At 34.5% G+C, this 20481-nt stretch overlaps 2 protein-coding genes across 2 annotated transcripts in view; one reads left to right on the top strand and one right to left on the bottom strand.

Moving 5' to 3' along the window:
• The window catches only part of S1P (membrane-bound transcription factor site-1 protease), a 166974-nt gene extending 146946 nt beyond the window's left edge, over positions 1 to 20028 (bottom strand). Inside the window, exons 1-2 of the mRNA XM_065506241.1 lie at positions 19743 to 20028; positions 19168 to 19686 (exon numbers count right to left, since the gene is read on the bottom strand). Of these exons, the coding sequence (XP_065362313.1) occupies positions 19168 to 19686; positions 19743 to 19982 (759 nt within the window). The 5' untranslated portion in view covers positions 19983 to 20028. The remainder of the gene's footprint in view (positions 1 to 19167; positions 19687 to 19742) is intronic.
• LOC135953799 (uncharacterized) lies at positions 4226 to 6095 on the top strand. The gene is made up of 3 exons (XM_065503805.1): positions 4226 to 4412; positions 4484 to 5825; positions 5890 to 6095. The coding sequence occupies exons 1-2, from the start codon at positions 4226 to 4228 to the stop codon at positions 5683 to 5685; spliced, it is 1389 nt and encodes a 462-aa protein (XP_065359877.1). The 3' UTR covers positions 5686 to 5825; positions 5890 to 6095.
• Positions 20029 to 20481: the final 453 nt, after the last annotated feature.

Raw genomic sequence — 20481 nt, 5'->3', positions numbered from 1 at the left:
GGTGTACTTTCTACAATGTTCTTTAACTTACGTTGCCAACTTACGATCAATGGTCAACTGAAAGCTTTTATTTAATAATGCCCACAGATATGTTACAGTTTGCAATTACAGCACTGTAATTTGAAAGCATTATGCTACTTTTAAATCAGCCCTTAAAATTATATTAAAATCGTTATATTTGAATTCAAGTACAATTTCGTAACACTGCCCCCCGCTAAAGCCTGTTCGTCCCGAATAGGCATAGATTCACTTCTCCCTAGGCGGCTAGTATTTAAAATAAAGCACAAATGAAATATGTATTTTTTCGCGTTAAAAACAAAATAATTTTAATGACTTCACTTTTGCTCAAATTGAAATATATTTACGTACCTTATTTTATGAAAAACAAAATATGTAATAAATATATATTGCCGGTGGACTGTATTGTTGCCAAGGGATGATGGAGTTCAATGATGCCTAAAGATCCAGTACTCGTTTCAAAATCCAGTTCGCTAGGACCAAATGTTTGGCATCAATCCAAGTTTTCCAAAATTGTTATAAAAATAAAACAAAAAAATTTCAAGTTTAAATTAGAGACGAAGATCTCTTTTTATTGTAAATAAATATTACCTCGTATAAGGAATAAGGCTGACTTCCAAAATGTTAGTTGCTTTGTATTTGAACAAAGTATACTGTTTCATAATGCCGGCATACAAAATGCTTACTGTGTATTTTGAACGCAGTAAAAAAGCAATCACGCATCGGTTTTATAGTTGATGCTTTCTTTGACAATTTTTTATTTACGCACACAAATAAAAAAGAAAAGAATATAGAAAATGGCCGACTCACAAATGGAAGTTGGATAAAAAAACTTAATATAAACAACAAATAAATACTTTTATATACATATTTTTCAGTGAAAAAAATTATAACTTGCATTATGTTCATTTCATATCGTAAATGTAACCAAAGTATATAGTTGCATTGTTTAGGAAGTTTAAATATGTGCATAATTAAAATACCGTAGTAGAACTGCATACAAACTTTGCATTGATATATTTTGGAAGTCAGCCTATATTTCGTTTTTCAGTAAGATGCACGTAGTGCTTATGTCGAAGACAATTTGACAAGAGTTTTTTTATGCTAAAATAACAAGCATAATTTGGTGGCAAACAATATTTAAGGACCCGTTAACGGTTTACTCGCTAGAATCTAGTAAAATACTTCCAGCAAAGTTGCATAAAAAAGGAAGCAACAATAGATTCTAACGTTGTTAAAAATAGTATAATACGTTTAATGTAGTTATTACCAAAAGGATGAAACCTAAACAACCTTGGTCTGTATTTTTACAAATTACGGATCAAAATCTCTCCCGATTTATTCAAATATATATCCTTTAATTAACAATAAATTCATTAGTATTATAAGGAAAGAATTTTGTGAATGTTATTGACAATCCAAAAATTCCCAGTCCGAGATCCGGTCTATAAATTCCCTTTTGCAAAATATTTAAGAACATATTGGGGCTTATAAAAGATGTTTTAATTTTTTGAAAGCAGCTATGCGATTAGAGAAAATTTGGCATAAATTTAAAATTTAGATAAAAAATAGGTCTACTTCGGAAGGCTCTTGACCATGCACTTATACAAATATTGAAATTATTTTTCTTCTATAGTATTTCCCAAAATGTTACCGTTGAGAAAAATATAAAAGCATTATCTATTTTGTTTATATTTTCTGTATAACTAAAGAATAATATAAGTACTTTTTTCGAAAAAAATCGCGTAAAAAAATTATTTTTAATTTTTTTTAATTTAAGTGCACAATACTTTTGACTTGGTATCGATTTTGAAATAATTTTTTCCTTATAATACTAAAAAATTAGTTGTTAATTAAAAAATATATATTTGAAAAAATCTGGAAATTTGGATCCGCTATTTGCAAAAATAAATGGTGAATATCTCGTAAACTATAAAAGATAAATTATAGTTATTGTAATATGTTTTGTAGCTCTCTTTTTTTAGATTATACATACACTGATGGACAAAATTCACCGCCATTTCCCCTTTAGGATGTGTAAAGGACCGCCACGCTACGTATTTGTAAATTAGGTTAATTTAAAAAGACTTGTTTTAACTGAAGTATAATAAAAATGAATTGTTGTTTTTGTTGAAAAAATAAAATTTTGTGTTTCAATTGTCCTTTAAACATTCTAAAGGGAAATGGCGGTCAGTGTATGTTAGAGTTGTGTAGCTCATGAATGACCTAGTTCAATTGAACGATTCACTCAACTGAGCGAAGTGAATCATTCATCATACTGAGCGTTTTCAGCTCAGCACTGAGCGTTTTCAACTGAGCACTGAGCGTTTTATGCTCATGTTTCTTTCAGTACTTATGAAAGAGCTGCACAAGCACATTCATTTGTCATTTTCAATGTTTCACATGTTTCACTTTACTCGTCAATTCTGTAACATTCTTTCGCTCACTGACATTGAAAAGTGAGTGAGTATTGTGTCCTACAAAAATAAAACGATCATTCGAATGTAGGTTTGTTATGTATATGATCGTATGCTGCCGCGAATATATTTTTGCTTTGATATGATACAACGTTTGTACGAACTGTTTCAAGAATTATTAAAGTTATTCAAATTGTTTTTGTTTTCATGAAGGAATTTTTATATGTGTGCTATTGAATAAGTGTGAATTTATTTATGGTATGGTGATGTAGAATGAAATAAAGAAAGAGTATTGCTACAGTTTGTAAGTATATTTCATAAAATAATAATGAAAAAGGGAAATACATAATTGTTATTTTTAAAATAATAATTGTAATTGAAAGTATGTAATTAGTAAAAAAAATACTATTTCAAAAATATATTAGTGGGATTATATCTACCAAAAAACATAATTAAAAAAATACAAAGTACTGATATTCTTAATTAAATTAGCAATATTATTTCAATAACTTATTTTTAGAAAACATATAGGTATCTTATGCACTTTTTTACTATACTGCTACATCAACAGAACATTTGTCAGCTGCCATGAGCGACCTATCGTGGGTTTTTCGCTGTCTTTTGGAATGACAGTTTTACGTTATTTTTTATTTCGTAAAACAATAAAATCTTATTCCTTAAATTCAGAAATTCTATTTATATATTGTTAGATTAATGTTGAAAATATTTTTATACAAATTGTATCACTAAACTATTTTCTTTCGTATTTTTAGTAGAAATTTTGTTGATCATAGTTGTAAAAGTCAGGTAAAAAATATATATTTTGCCAATTGATAACTAACATTATGTAAATGGGAAAACCCCCAAAAAATTGCAACAATATTAAATTTGGTTTAGTTATTGTCACATTTTTATTTTGGATCAGAATTATCAGATCATCAATATATTTTTCCTTTTTCAAATTCCAGTTAATATCTTGAGTTTTTTTTATTTTTTTTTTTTTTTTATTATTATGTGTTTATTTTTAATATTTATTTGTTTACACTTTATCTTATTACTTAAAGAGGTTAGCAATAAATATATTCCTTTTCTACTTAAACATTTTGTTTTGTTGTAATATTGATAATAAGTTTATGTGTTAATTGTTTTGGAGGAAAAAATTTAAAAAACCTTTTTGAATTAATTTCTATATACTAAGAACTGTGGAGTTCTCAGTCTCCCATCGGACGCGTCCCAGGTGGCGGATAGGGGGAGCAACTGCCTAGTCTAGTGATACTGTTTTGACAACAGGTCACTAGCCTTGACAAATGCTCAAGCGATGTCAATATCTTAAGATGCATTTTTAACAAATGGTCTGAACTTCTTGACATAGCTAGGTCGGTAAACGGAAATGTGTCAGCCGACTATCATAATACTGTGATGCATTTTATAACAAATGGTCACAGTAGGATGTAATTGGTGTTAGGATACTGTTATTACTGGTGATACATTTTTGACAAATGGTTACCTAGTGCTAACACATTCTCTCTCTCTTCTAGTGTTACTACCCGCGGACCAAAACTGTTCTTTCTCTCTCTACTCTTTCTTTCCCCCCCACTTGTAAGGTCAAGGTGATGGTAGCAGTGCCGAAGACCTGAATGGCTAGTAAGTGGTTAAAGATAACTAGTCGCTAACAGCTCCCCTCCGACGCCAGGGCACGGGTCGGTTGTAATACAGTTTTCGCCTAATCCATGTACGCCGTCCCTGCATGGAGTGTCCATCCCCTTACGCGCTCACTCGTGGGAACAAAAATGAATAACACAATACAAAACAATAACAATAACAAAAAACAAACAGCAAAAGGCCAGCAGGGGAAACCTATGCTGGCTGATTGCAAACAGTCGACTGTCCAACCTTCTGGTGACAGTTTGACTAAAAGCAGCGAGGTAGCCTTGGACTTTAAGCCAAGCACCTCAAAAGCTGCATTAGCCCTCGCTGGTAATATACCAGCAACAGCCCCTGCATTGGACACTGTCGAGAAGACAGTTGTCCCTGCGAAAATGCTACAGGTTGGATCGTCGAACCAGAAGTCGGGTCCATCACCGTAGCCCCACCCGCCACTACGGCAGAACCGAACGCCCCCATTCGCAAAGAACCATCCAGGAGGGCTTTCGTGCAAAGGCGTGCCGCCATGCGCATTATCGACCGGCTTGGATCCAAATCGGCCGATGCGCTTAACATCGACGAATTGTCGAAACTAAGTTGGGCTAAGGCTCAACTGGCTGAGCTGGACAGCTCAAACACTCCTCCAAGCGCAGATGCAGCGAACCAAGGCGCATCTGCTGGGCCCAAACGGCAACGCTCAGAGGAGGAGCTGCTCCAACAGCAAAACACACAGCCGAAGACTAAACGTCCGAAGCAAGAGGCTCGTGTGATAAGAAGGCCTTACAGTGAAGTTGCTCGCAATCCACTTGTAAGGGCTATTATCGACAGGAGTGTTGATGACGGAGCTATCTCCCAGGAGAAATGGCTGAAAATCCGTCAGGGTATGCTGGGGGTATACTGGAAGATTCTCAAGGAGAATCCCGGTCCATCCCCGCAAAACGACGATGCTGGCTGGTATCAAGGCCATGTAAAACTGCTAGCGTGTACCAATGACCGCTCAGCTCTACTGCTAAAATTAGCAATTGCGTCCCTAGGGGAATTGTGGCCTGGCGCGAAACTGGACGTGATCCCGGTAAACGAGATACCTCGTAGACCGAGATCAGTCACAGTTATTCCGGCGGAGCCACATGAACCTGAGGAGATTCTGGCATACATTCAGAGCGGTAATCCCGATCTACCAACCCATAACTGGAAGGTGGTTAAGGTTTCCGCTCCTGAAGGTGCGCATAGAAAGGTGGTCGTAGTCCTTAACAAGGAATCCTTGGCGCCACTACGTGAGAGGCAAAGCAAGATTTACTATGGTTTCGATAGTATCAAGCTGCGCATCTACCGTGGTGACGACAAGCTCGACCCCGAAACTTCTGGTGTTAAACTGGAAGCTCCGCAGGATATGGACTGCAAAATTAAACTGGACGACCCCGCAAGCTCTGAGGACAAAATGGAGACCCAATCACACTCCAGTATGGTTGGGGACCTATTCTGCGCTCTGGGTGATGTGGAGGATGAAGATGTTCTTCTGGAATCAGACCCAGAAGACATCGACGTTACGGTCATATATGATCCAGACCATGGTGAAGGCGATCCAAGTGAACCTTCACCACTCTAAGGCAGCTTCGGCTGCCCTGCTCCTCCACATTGCTAAATATGGGGAGGACATTGCGTTGGTCCAGGAGCCGTGGATACACAATGGCGAAATTCGTGGACTCAACGCCAAAAAGTACAAACTTTTGTACATAAGACGCACAGGTAAAATAAGATCTTGCATTTTGGTTAAGAACCATCTTAATATCTTCATTCTTCCTGATTACAGCGATGAAGATACAGTAGCTGCTGCTTGGGAGACAGGTGCAGGTAAGGTGTGGCTGCTCTCGAGCTATATGGCGCACGACCAGGTTGAACCACCACCGAATAACCTGGTATCTAATATGATGCGTGCCGCAAATAGGGCCAGAACTCCTGTAATTATCGGAGCTGATGCAAATGCTCACCACACAATCTGGGGTAGCTCAGATAGAAACGAACGAGGTGAGTACATTTTAGACTTCATATTAGACTTTAATCTGGTAGTTGTCAATCGAGGTTCAGAACCTACTTTTGTGGTAGCAAATAGGCAAGAAGTTCTGGACATTACGCTTGTCAGTGCAAGCCACTCGCAACTCATAAGGAATTGGAAGGTTTCAGATGATTGCTCTCTGTCTGATCACAGGTATCTGACATTCTTAATAGAATTGGAAGTTGAGAAGGAAAAGCCTTTTCTAAATAGGAGGAAAACCAATTGGGATGATCACAGGCGGATCCTTGATGGTTTACTTCCCTCACCCCCTCTCATAGGTGACACTAGGGACATTGAAAGCGCTGTGGAAAAGCTCACACTTTCTCTCAGTGAGGCCACAAGACGTACATGCACTCCCTCTGCTCGCAGAGGAAAGGTAAGACCTCCATGGTGGTCTTTAGACATAGCGAACACTAGGCGTAATTGTCGTAAACTATTCAACGAGGCGAAAAGATCAGGCAACTGGTCAATGTATAAGTCTATGTTGAACAAATTTAAGAATATGGTCAGGAGCGCGAAACGTAAGTCCTGGAGGAATTTCTGCAGCGGCGTCGAAAGTTCCTCTGAGACAAATCGTCTGCGCAAGATCTTATCGAAAACACCAACTGTTCAAGGTTATATTCAGAAACAGGATGGTAGGTGGACTACTGATGGACGTGAGACACTAGAAGTACTCATGGACACTCATTTTCCGGGGAACTTGCCTCCGGATATTGCTAGTGCATCCCAACCGAACAATCGGACAACTTCGTCAATTATACTTGACGAACATTTGATAAAATGGGCCATACGGAGTTTTGACTCTTACAAGTCTCCGGGCCCAGATGGTATAATACCCGCTGATCTACAGAATAATATAGATCTAGTCACTCCTTGGCTGATAACTATCTATCATGCCTGTCTTGCATGGTCCTACATACCAAAACGGTGGACCGAATGCACTGTGACATTCATTCCGAAAGGGGGGAAAGCGTCACACACCAAAGCAAAAGATTTCAGACCGATAAGTCTATCATCATTCTTGCTGAAAACCCTTGAAAGAATCATCGACATCCACATACGAGTGTCTTTGAAACAAGGATCAGTATCTCCCTCTCAACACGCCTACATGAAAGGCAAATCCGTTGAGACAGCACTTCACTCCTTAGTGGGATATATTGAGAAATCCCTTGAATTTGGTAATTTCTCGTTAGTGGCCTTTCTGGATATAGAAGGAGCCTTCAATAACGTAGAATCTGCAACTATCGTTTCAGCTCTACAGGATCTTGGTTTAGACCAATCAACTGTAAGGTTCATCACAAACCTTCTACGATACAGGATCATTCGCTCCGAAAAGGGAACGGCAGTGATCACGAGAATGGCCACTAGGGGTACACCTCAGGGAGGTGTCTTATCGCCACTTCTGTGGAATTTGGCCATAAATTGTCTGCTCAGGAAATTGGATCTCTTAGGCTATAAAACTGTCGCCTACGCGGATGACGTCGCGGTGGCAGTCTCTGGGATCCACTTGGACACGATATCACAACGCCTGGAACATGCACTCAGTATACTGAGTCGGTGGAGTACGGACAGTGGATTGAGTGTAAACCCAGGCAAAACTGAACTTGTACTGTTCACAAGGAGGTACAAGATTCCTCATTTCTCGCTTCCCCGATTAAATGGTGTTGAACTAACACTATCGGACAGTGCGAAATACTTAGGAGTTATTCTGGATAGTAAACTATCCTGGAAACCCAATACCCTTTTAAGGACGTCAAAAGCCTTGACGGCTATGTATGTCTGTAAGAGGGCGATAGGTACGCAATGGGGTATTAGACCCCAGTTTGTCAACTGGCTATGTGATGCGGTCATTAAGCCGACACTATTTTATGGAGTTTCTGTCTGGTGGAAGGCACTAGACAGTGGCTCGACGTGTATGCTATTCGAGAGAGTGTTAAGGAGAATGGCAATCCTGATAACAGGAGCTTTAAGAACGACCGCAACAAAGTCGCTCTTTACTATATTGAACTGGATCCCTGTGGATCTTATGGCAAGAAAAAATGGCATTTACTTCTGCCTTTAGGCTAAACGCGATTGGTGCGTGGAAACACGCTCCATATGGTCACGCCAGCATAATAGGTAGTATTCAGACTCTTCCGGAGAATATCGATTACTGCATTTCTAGGCCCTTCTTAGCGAGGAATTTCGATTTCTCAATTCCGTGTGGTACGGAAGCAATGAACGGGCCCTTACATGACACAATGGGTCTCTCAGTCTATACGGACGGTTCTGTGAAGGGAGATCGAGTTGGCGTAGGTGTCTATATTCGGGAACTTGATATTAGGTTATCTTTCAGACTTCCGAATGAATGTAGCATTATTCAGGCTGAATTATCGGCCATCAAAAGGGCGGCTAACTGGCTTAGTTATAACAAGATATCTGACAGGGATATTTGTATATATACTGACAGTCAGGCAGCTATAAAATCCCTGACAGGTGTATACACAACATCTAACTTAGTCCAGGAATGCCGGGCATCCTTAAACAGGATGGCGAGACATTCAATAGTCGTACTCAAGTGGGTACGGGGACACGGGGATATTACTATTACGGGCAACTGTGTTGCCGATGATCTGGCGAGAAAAGGCGCCATGTTACCTGACGGAGACATAGATTTCCTATGTGGGATTCCGTTATCCAAATGCAAGCTACAAATTAGTAACTTCTACTATGAGCTCGCTCAGGCAAGATGGGACTGTGAACCCACATGCACTATGACCAGGACGATATGGCCCCGACTAAATCGGGGACGGACAATTCATCTTCTTGGCTTTACACGCTCACAATTGAGTGGTGTAGTGGCGGTCATAACTGGACACTGCACCTTTGGTAACCACGCTAGGAGACTTGGTTTGCCGTACCACGACTTCTGCAGAAGTTGTCAAAATGAGGAGGAGGATGAAACTATTTTTCATCTTCTTTGTCATTGTCCGGCATTAGGAGATCTACGCCTAAGGTTTCTGGGGCATCGTTCCCTTGATAGTCTCTCTGAGCTCTCGAATATGAGGCTTGAGGGCATTAGTGCCTTTATAGGTAGAAGTAATTGGTTGAAAAGACCAGACACGGGGATCACTTTAGAGTGACCCAATGATCGCCGACTCATTGGCACGTAAATTCTCCAAGATCTCCTTCCTCCTCCCTCTCTTTTTCTTCTTACATCTCCTCCTTAACTTCTTCAATCTTCTTCTTCTCCCTTTTCACTTATATCTGTCCCTCTTTCTTCTTCTTTCTTCTACTTTCAGGTAACACAAAAGGACCATTGATGGACCCATGTGAGCTGCTCTTTCTATCTTCCTTATTTCGTGGCTGCCTGGAAAACCTAACCTAACCTAAGAACTAAAACTAGGTTAAAAAAGGGTAAAATTTATAAAGCGATTAGCTAGTTTATGTGCTGGAATTCTGAGTGTTCACATCTTCTGATAAAGTTTTCTGTTAAATAATTCAATTTAACATTGATGGTAGGAAAATCAGCGAGTGTGTGGAGTCTACGCGTTGAATAGTGCCAAGGAAGTTTAAAAATCATTTTTAAAAGCTTGTTTTGTGCCACTTGGAGCTTTTTCCTGTGGCAATTTGCTGACGTAGACCAGACAGGTGTGCAATAAAACATTATGGGGTGGAAAATGGATTTAATTAAATTTTTTTTGTTTTCAATTGAAAGATCGGATTTTCTGTTTATTAATGGGTATAACATATGTGTGACCCTGTTAATTTTGTCCACAATATACGAAATGTGGTTTTTAAAATTGAATTTTGTATCAAGAATAACACCTAGATACTTAACATTTTCTTCCCAATTGATGTTGTGGTTTTGGAACTGCAATGGATTTTGGGGTGTAAAGCAGGGCTTACGTTTCCTCGTAAAGTATATGGCTTTTGTTTTTTCCGGATTTATTAAAATTTTCCATTTTGTAAAATATTTATTTATTTCAACTAAGGCTAGTTCCAGGTTGTGTTTTATATTTACAGCATATAAGTCGGAGCTTAGGATAGAAGTATCATCTGCAAAAATTGTTGTTGTGCAATAGGGAAACGACGGTATATCGGCTATGTAAATGTTATATAAAACTGGCGATAAACAGGAACCTTGGGGGCATCCAGCATTTATATGAACCTCACGTGAATTTGTTTTTCCTATATAAACACGAAAAGATCTATCAGTTAGAAAACTTAATATGATTTTGATTATTTCGTGTGGGAAATTAAACGATTTTAACTTGTATATAAGGCCATTATGCCATACAGAGTCAAAGGCTGATTTAATGTCAAGAAGAACCATTCCTGTTGATTTTCCATTTTCGAAATCATTTTTAACTAGTTTTTTAATTTTAAGTAATGGTTGGGATGTATTGTGTTGTCTTCTAAAACCAAATTGGTTAGTAGGAAAAATATTATGTGAATCAACAAAGTTCAATATTTTCTCTTTAATTATCTTTTCCAATATTTTGCTGGTTGTTGGTAATAGACTAATAGGTCTGTAAGACCCCGGAGCTTCAGCAGGTTTGTTTGGTTTAGGTATTGCTATTGTTTTAGACTTTTTCCATTGTTTTGGAAAGTAGCATAGCTTTAAGCATGCATTAAATATATTTGTAATATATTTGATTCCTTTTTTTGGCAGATTTTTTAAACATCTGTTATTAATTTCATCTATACCAGGTGATTTTTTATTTTTCAACATTTTAATAAAATTGGAAGTATTTTCGGCAGATATATAATAACTCTGGGATATGTTATTTATTTCAGTGTGTCTTATACTATTTACGGCATTATTAACATCAAATATAGTTTCGTCATCACTAAGATGGTTTGAAAAATTGTTGTTTAAATAAAACGTGTCTGCTAATATATTGCATTTTTCCTCTAGTGTACTGTATATTCTAGAATTTTCTTTAAGCAAAGGAATATTTTTGTGTTTTCTTTTTAATATTTTTGATATATTCCAGAACGGCGCAGAATATTTATCTAACGTAGAAAGCATGCTATTCCATGATTTGTTATTATATTTAATAATTTCATTTGTGATAACCTTGTTTAGCCGAGTCATTTGCTGGTGATCATTTATATCCCTATATCTTTTCCAATTTCTTCTATAGATGTTTCGATATTGGATTAAAATTTTTATATCGTTTGGCAATTTCTTGTCAGGTATAAATTTTTTGCTTTTTGGTACACTATGATCTATTGCTGCAGATATTGTGTTGTTGAAATGCATGATATAATCATCAATTTCAGAAGTACTTAATACTTCTGTAAAGTTTGGTTGAAGAGGTAGATTTCTATTTATGTGTCGAGCATATTTAGTCCAATTTGCTTTATTAAAATTATATGTTGTATTTTCAATTAAATTAAGACTCAAATTTATATTTCCCACTACTGGGAGGTGGTCGGAGCTTAGGTCGTTTATCGCCTTTATTGTGGATATTATTTGTGGGTTATTTGTTATGAAAAAGTCTAACGTAGATGGTCGCCTTCTTGGATCAGCTGGTATATATGTACTTTCAAAGGGATAGACGATTTCCAGATGATTTGGTTGAATTTTTTCATAAAGGATATTACCCCAACAATTATTTTTATGACATCCCCAAAAACGATTTCTGCAATTTAGATCACCTCCAATAATATATTTACTGTTTACATTTGTTAACATACGCAGGTCAGAAATAAACATTTGTTTACTATTAGAGTTTACCCTTAAACCACCAGGGAAATAACATGAGTATAGATGTAAGAATTCATTTCCAAATAAGATTTTAACTCCTATATGCTCAATTAGTTTTGTGTTTTTAAGTGGTAATAACTCATGTGGTATATTTTTCTTTATCAGCAAAGCTACTCCGCCTCCTCTACCTTGTTTACGGTCATATCTGTAGCAGTTAAAGTTGTTGTGTCTAATAGATATTTTATCATTTAGCCAAGTTTCACAAAGAAGACAGATATCAATATTGTTTTTGTTTATGAACTGAAAAAGTTCAACCTTTTTTAAACGAACACCACGAGCATTCCATAGAGCCATTTTCAATACATTGTTGTTCATCGTGAGAGAAATTTGAATGCGAGACTAGTTATTACCTCAAATTGGTCAGCTCGAGACTTACATTTGCTCAAATTGTTAATGAGCTCAACAGTTAATGTTTTTAATTCCTCCAGAGAAAAAAGATTTTCATTATTATTCTGGGTTGATGGTAACGTATTTCCCCAGGGATTTGGGTTGGTCGTTACATTCTGATTTAACGTATTTGGGAAATTAGTAGTATATTCTGTGCTACTATTATTTAAATAATTACTTACAGGTCTGGAAACCCTTCTTGGCGGAGAGCGCTGCTTAACTCCAATATATGTTGCTCTGTTTGGACATTCTGGTGACATAGCCTTATGGGAACCTTTACAGTTTGCGCATTGAATGACATTTGATTTGCATTCCGTAGTCCTGTGGTTACCGGCACAATTTGCACAGTAGGTTTTGACGTTGCACCTGCTAGAACCGTGGCCAAACATCTGGCAATTGTAGCATTGTGTTATTTTAGATCTGTTTGGTTTCTGGTACTCCCACCTGACTTTTATATAATTAATTGAGCAATAATTTTGTCTCAATTCTTTCAATGAAATTGATTTCCTCTCAAAATAAACAATAAAAATTACAATTTCACCTCTATTTTCTTTTTCTCTGGTGACAATTTTGACATCTGTACATTTTAAGCCTTTAGCAAGGAGATCATTTTTAATTACTGCTGGGTCGCATTTATCCAATCCTAAAAGTACAGCTTTGAACGGTTTCTCATTTTTATTAGCATACGTAAAGAATTCAAAATCACAATTTTGTTTCAAAGATTTACAAAAAATATCATAATCAGTTTTCTTTGAGCAGAAAACTTTCAAGCCAATAGACATTTTTCGAATCGAATAATCGGTTATTTTTAATATTCTCATCAATTCGTGTACTTGCTCTATTTTACACTTCAATATGGTTAGAGGTGGTATTTTTTCTTTAGCAACATCATCGATAACAATATCATCATCATCGTCATCAATTGTTTGTAGGGGAGCATAATAATTTTGATTTCCAACTCTCTGAGAAGGGGTTGGTTTATTTGTTTTACTCATTTTGCTCAGCCTTAGGTAGGCAGTAACATCTTCATCACAACACGCTCGTTTAGTAATTTTGTATTAATTTGTTATTGTTTTAAACAATGCAAATGTAACTGTTTTTTATAAAAATAAGAAAAACACTTTGTAAATTTGTAAACACAACTTAACACCACAAGTGCACAAGTGATAATGAGAGTTTTTTGTTAATTTTATTATTTTGTGGTAAAATAATACCTTATAGTTAGTGAATGTTCTGCTTAACAAATATTGTCTAAACATTTGCTTACCATCGGAAATCAAAAATAATAAAAAATTAACTCTTTTTTCCGCAAAAATATTAGTTTAAATAAAATACAATTTGATTTTTTAAAATTTTAATCAATTATTTCACGCATAAATCTCTAATTGTCAAAAGACTGTGTGTTTTTACAACTAACAACAGAAATAATTGATTTAATTCATTACAAGCAATTCTCAAAATGAAATGGTCATTATACAACATACTGAGCTAATGAGCTAAAAGAGCGACCTAGTTCATTTCATTGAGCTGAGCTGAAAAGAGCGGTCACTTCACTGAGCTAATAAACCCAACTCTAGTGTATGTACAAATCTTTCAAATCGGCTAGAGAACAAAAATTTGGCATCATTTTTAATTTTTAATATACCCGAGACACCCCAATTTGGGGCCTTGAGGCTCTGCCCACCTTAGTGTTGAAAGTCCGAATTTAAAACTTAAGCTCAGTAACAACTCCTCTAGTCGTAAGAAATTTTATTAAAATCGGATTATTGGTTTGGAACTTACAAATTTATTTGCACCTTTTTATTTTTCATTTCCCCCACTGTGACCCAAAAGATCGGGTTTAGGTTCTCGAACAACCACAATATGAGATTTTGTAACCATCCTCGGGTGAAGTTTATTGTTAATCTTCTCCATTTGCAAAAATTTATCTTTTTTGCCTTTCTCTCCTTTTGTAAAACCAAACATAGTCAAGTTTCTCAAAAGGCTCAATAAAATGTTAGCATATTTAAACAAAAATATAAAATACGAAAGGAAAATTTTCGCGTTAAAAATGGGAAGCTCCATTTTGATTTTAGACCCATGGTTTCTTCGGCAAAACTTCTTAGAATTCATCGTAGATTACGATTTTGATAACCGCTTTGTCGAGAAAAAAAATTAACCCACTCTAATGTACATACAGACCAGTGATGCCAAATGTAGAGAAAATTCCCTTTTTGTAGGGGTTTTTTGCAAAAATTTATGTTGTAGGGAAAAAGGGACAGATTTTTTATTTTATGCTAGGGATTTTTTATTAATTTACCTTTTTACTACTATGGAAACAAAAATTTGTGTAAAACTATTAAATTATTATCTAAAAATATTTATAAAATTTTTATTTTCTTGCCATAAATGTTTTAAAAGTTATGCATTGTTTTTCTTAGTGTATTTTCATAATTATTTATGTAATTGAGGTGGTAAAGTTTTGTAATTGGTTACAAATTGTGTAGAACACAAATTCAAAATCTTACTTCCATTTTAGAAGAATTGTATTGGCAAACTTCTTACAACCAATATTGTTACAAACGAACCCGTACATTATTCTTTTCCTACATTGCCGTAAGTGTAATTGTAAATATCGAGTTTCTTTATGTTAACTTATATTTATGAAATATTTCAGAAATATGTCGTCTTCTGATTCATCTTCTGACGATGCTCTCACCCTTAAAAGTAAATACAGAAAACAGCGTTTTTGTATTTTGGCTAAGCAAGAAAAAGATAATTTAATAAATAAACTTAAAACAAACTAATTCTCTGTTCTTATCGACGAAAGTACTGATGTTGCTTTAAAAAAATCTATGTGTTTTGGTTCGCTACTTTGATGATGAAGAGGAAAAACTTTTTTATAATTATTGGACTTAATTCCTGTGGATATTGATTGCACCGCTGAAGACATTCTAAGAACGTCTGCTACAAGATGGCTGTCTCACCAAAAATGTATAGAGAGGATTCTGGAAAATTGAGAAGTTTTAATCGAATATTTTAAGTTTACTTCGAGCCAGGACAAATTAAAATCTGCTGACAACATATTAATAGAATTGAATAATGAATTCAATAAGGCATATTTACTTTTTCTTAAATACGTTCTAAATTATTTTAATACATTAAATGCTCTTTTTCAATCTAAAAAAGTGTTAATACATATTCTTCATTCAGAATCACAAAAAATTTTTTTAAAAATTGGACAAAACTTTATAAAAAAGGATGATTTGAAAACAGATTTTTAAACACGACGGATATTTTCCTGTCAACTGAAGATATATACGTCGGTCATGAATGCGAAGAGATTTTACAAACTTTTTCGAAATCCTTTGTCCGAGAGATAAAATTAAATTGTCTGAAATTTTATAAAATAGCTCTTGAAGAAATTCAACATAGACTACCATTAAAAGAAAATTCAATTTTTAAAGAAATGGAGTTTTTAAATCCCCAACTGGTCATTGGAGATGGCAATAAAAACGATTTTATATTTTAATTACTATGCCAAAAGTTCAACATTGATATTAACTCCCGGAATGAAGAATAGATAACTTTAGAATACAATTTTTCGGAGAGAAAAGCAAAATTTACGTTCTTTACACATAGAATCATTTTGGTCAAATATTTGCAAATCTAAAGATTTTAATAATCAACTATTATTTCCAAATTTTTCTAAACTAATAAAAATTATTCTAAGCCTTCCACATGCAAATGCAGATGCCGAAAGAATTTTTTCATTGGTTACAGATATACGCACCAAAAAGCGAAATAAGTTAAGCAATGAAAATTTAAATTCGATGTGTATCTTAAGATCGCACTTACAGTCAAATGATTTAATCTGTATTAGTTTTAACTGCTCTCCTAGTCATTTTAGTAAAATGAAATCAGAAGATTTCTACAATTAAAAATATATTTATTATATGTTCTATAAAGTCTGTTAATTTTAATTTTTCGTTTTTTTATAGGTAATGACAATTTATTTTTTGTATGAAAACTTTGTTAATTTTTATTTTTATAAATGTACAGTTGCGAACAAGATAATAGCAGTACCACGAAATTTTTAAATATTTTAAATTTTTTTCACAGTGTACTGTGTTTGACATACAGAAGAGAGTGGACGTCGAATATATTGACAACAGCCTGAACTTCCAAATAAAACAAGTTTAGACCCGCCAGTTCACAAAATATTGCGATAGTTGCTTGCAAACTAGTCGGTATTCAGCGTACTCCAAACGAGTTCCACTATGTATTTTTGTTAATAGTGGCTTTTTCCTTGGACTTCGTTCTGTGAAGTTTGCATCTAGAAATCATCTCCTTACTGTCATATCAATAACTTCTAAATTTCATTCGGTTTTTATTTGCTTAACAGATTAAATGGATTGCATTTGATGATTCTGACGATATTTTGATCGTCCTGAGGTGCAGTTTTCCGTTTGAAGTCCCTATTTTCAATTTTTTTGTTTCTATTCAATAGCGTTTGCTAAAAAGTTGAACAAATGGACAAGATTTTCTTATTTTTTTTTTTAACTATAAAATTAATTTTCCCTAAGCAATGGTGCAATGTATTGCGCGACCCTCAAAAACAGGAATTTTATAAAAAAGAACTATATTTAACATTAAAAATACAATAAATTCAGAATATTTAACTAAAATTTAACATTAAAAATACAATAAATTCAGAATATTTAACTAAATTGTACTTTAATCTTAAAAAATATTCGACTTCTTTAAAAAAAAATTTAAAAAAATTAATTCAATAATCCGGCACTGCTATTCCAATGTTAATAAAAAAAATACATATTGTCATATACACATCTGCTCAAAATAAAATTTATTTTTTAAAAACGAAAAAATATAATGGTATATTGTAAAATTATAAAAAAATTCAGTCGATTTTTATTTATAGTTAAAAGGAGAGTAAGAAACAAAAACAAAATATTTCATAATTAATAATATTATAAAGTAAATTAAATTTCGAAAAATTTGGTGCTCATAATAATAGATACATTTTTAAAAATTCTTATTAAACAAAAGCTAATAAATTTTATCTTAAAAAAATTAGTTTATTATTAAAGTAAAGCTAGTATCCAGTATATCCACCTTTGTTTTGTAAAACTTTCTCCACTCTTCTGGGCATACTGGATATCAAGTTCTGACACTTCTCCAATGGAATCTCGTACCATATTTTTTGCGTTTTCTCCCATAAATCGTCTTTATTTTTGAAAACTTCCTTCGAAAGCCTTATCTTTAATTCACTCCACAAGTTTTCTATTGGGTTTAAATCAGGGGATTGGCTGGGCCAGCTTAAAACAGGTACGTTATTCTCCAAGAACCAGTTTTTAACTAATCTTGAACTATGTTTTGGGTCGTTGTCCTGCTGGAATGTCCATATTAATGGCATATTTTCCGATGCCTATGGAAGCATTACGTTTTCCAATATGTCTCTATACCCACTAGCATTCATGGTATCTTCTATTCGGAATATCGGACCAACACCATTCCATGAAAAGCAACCCCAAACCATTATGTTTCCCCCGCCATGTTTTACCGTCTTTTTTGTAAATTTAACGTGGAATTCTTTTCATTTTGGTCGGCGTACATTTCTTTGGCAGTCGTTTCCAAACAAATTTATTTTTGTTTCGTCGCTCCATAAAATATTTCTCCATTTTTTTTTCGCCTTCACACCCGGACCATTGTAAGTGCTCTTTAGCAAATTCTAATCTTGTCTTGATATTTTTTTGGCGCATTAGTGGCACTTTTCTGGCAATTCTTCCCGGCAATTTAGCTTGTAAAAGACGACGACGAACTGTTTGTGGACTGATTTCGTTACATAGATCCGCAGAAATAGCTTTCGATGATATGAAAGGGTCTTTTTTAACCATAAGGACGATCCGCCTATCTGTTTCTGGACTGGTTTTCTTTGGTCTACCGCGAGTTTCTCTTTTTTGTTTTTTAGATAAAGCATTTTGGACAAAATGTAAAGATCTTCCTATGCTCTTTGCTATTTCCCGTAATGATATTCCTTGATTTCTCATCGTTTGAACAATTTTTTTCTCATCTTCGGTACAATGATGATTTCGTCCCATTTTCTTCAAAAGAGTCCTATTTTTTATAAAATTGTTGCTAAAATTTAAATTATACTTACTGTTTCACGTAAATAGGAACAAAAAATTGCACAAAAAAAAATTGTATATAAACAAATTACAAATTACTGATGTGTATCTATTTTTATGAGCAAATAATTTTTTGTAATTCAAATAAATTCGTTTTTAAAAATCAACATGAAAGCAAATAGTTGCCAGATTTTTGACTGACATGACATTGCCAGATAGAAATTTTAATAATATGATGTATTCTTAACGCTTGCGAGGAAATTTTCAATGTTACCGCCATTTAAATTTTTTCCAATTAGGTGTATCTATTATTTTGAGCAGATGTGTATAAGAGCATTTATTTCGGAAGTTATCATTATTTTTACAAAAAGATTACCTCACAACAAATTTACAGGCTTGACCGATTATGGGTATAAACAAAATTTTAAGTTTAAAATTTTTAAAGACGTTGTACGCCGTTTCAAAAAAATTTCCTAGTGGTACTGCTATTTTCTTGTTCGTAACTGTACCTGATGGAATTAATGTACAAATTAATTTTAATTAATAAAAATCCTTTTTTAGAAAAAATAAACTAATATATATTGAGAATTCTATTATTTTTTGGTGTAGGGAAAAAATGTAGGGACAATTTTTTCTGGCGTAGGGAAAAAAAGGTATTTTTTTAATTGGAGTAGGGATTTCCCAAAATGTCATCTGGCAACACTGATACAGACACACATTCACTTTAATATTTATGTAGAGATGTAGAGTTCCAAAAAATCTTACCTGGTTATTTGTAAATACCCTGAAAATATGAAGTTCTACATCTGGGGCTATACCAAGACACTCCTTTGAAGAAGCTATTATGCCAGAAACAAAAGTTCCATGACTGACACCATCATCCAACGTTTTTTCATTTGTCCAGTTGGTTCGCTCTTTAATATTTCGAAAATGAGGATGTTTCTTAGCTAAGCCTGTATCGAAAACAGCAACTTTTATTCCTTCTCCAGTAATACCGCGATTCCATAAAACATCAGCTTTGAGTGTATCCGACAGATCCATTGGTAAAGCCTTAAACAAATTTTGCTTCATATGCATTGTGTTGCTTTTGTAAAACAATTTTGACGAATTGTCTATTGTTGTATACGAAAGTGTCCTTTTAATGCGAGACTGAAAACTTATGTGTTTAATTGCTGGGTGTAGCTGCAGTTTTTCTGCAATATCTTCAGTTGAATGTACCACATCAAAATCACTAGGATGTAAATATGACAGATTTGGGCGCAATACCACTTTCCAGTCTGTAATCTATAAATAATTTATAAATATATAGTTTATAATTAAGTTAATGAACTACCTATTACATTTTGATTGCTTAAAGTTGCACGAATGTATTTTTCCCTTGTGTTTTTCCAATAATAATGTTTGAATATAACTAGATATTCATTTGGTGCTTTCTTTATTTTAAAGCTAACATTTAATAAAGTATCTTTATTGTGATCATACAGTTCGGATTCACATTGAGGATCATTTAAAACAAAAGGCAAACAAATAAAAAATACAAATAACTTGGTAAATGAAGCTATTGCGAACGTATACCCCATTTATATCTACAACTTTAAAACTTTATTTTTACTTTTAATTAAACCGTATTTAACAATAATTAGACGTGTGCCATGCAGAGACCTGCGCCGAGCAATTTAATCGGCGGCGGCTTAAATAAAAATCACCGGCGGTGGCTCAAAATCGGCGGCCAGCTGGCTGAAAATAGTAGGGTTCGCGTACTTGATAATTTGTACAAATTATCACTGGAAGTTACGGGATTCCGTTCGTTTACTTTTAAAAACTTGTAACGAGAGAGCAAAATTGTTAAAAGTGACAGTACGTAGCTAGAGAACATGATATTTTTTACTGGACATTTTTTGTCCAGTAAAAAATATGTTTAAAACATATGGTTGCAAACAAAGTATATCAAGTAGTCCAACTCTCTAATTTTTAAAATTACTCTCACATATACGGGTACTGTGTAAATTCAACACCCTTGTGAGAGAATTATACACATCGAAAGTCTCGAAATTTTAACTATAAATTGTCGAATAAATA

This window comes from Calliphora vicina, chromosome 3 (genome assembly GCF_958450345.1).
Source record: "Calliphora vicina chromosome 3, idCalVici1.1, whole genome shotgun sequence".
In the NCBI taxonomy this organism is placed as follows: domain Eukaryota; kingdom Metazoa; phylum Arthropoda; class Insecta; order Diptera; family Calliphoridae; genus Calliphora; species Calliphora vicina.
The sequence above is the reverse complement of the archived record's forward strand: the minus strand, read 5'-3'. Positions and strand labels throughout refer to the sequence as shown.

Bases quoted from the DNA above. Each gene is read 5' to 3' on its own strand.
- LOC135953799 (XM_065503805.1), top strand. From the start codon at position 4,226: ATGAATAACACAATACAAAACAATAACAATAACAAAAAACAAACAGCA. The intron at 4,413-4,483 runs GTAATATACCAG...AAAATGCTACAG, and splicing joins AGCTGCATTAGCCCTCGCTG to GTTGGATCGTCGAACCAGAA.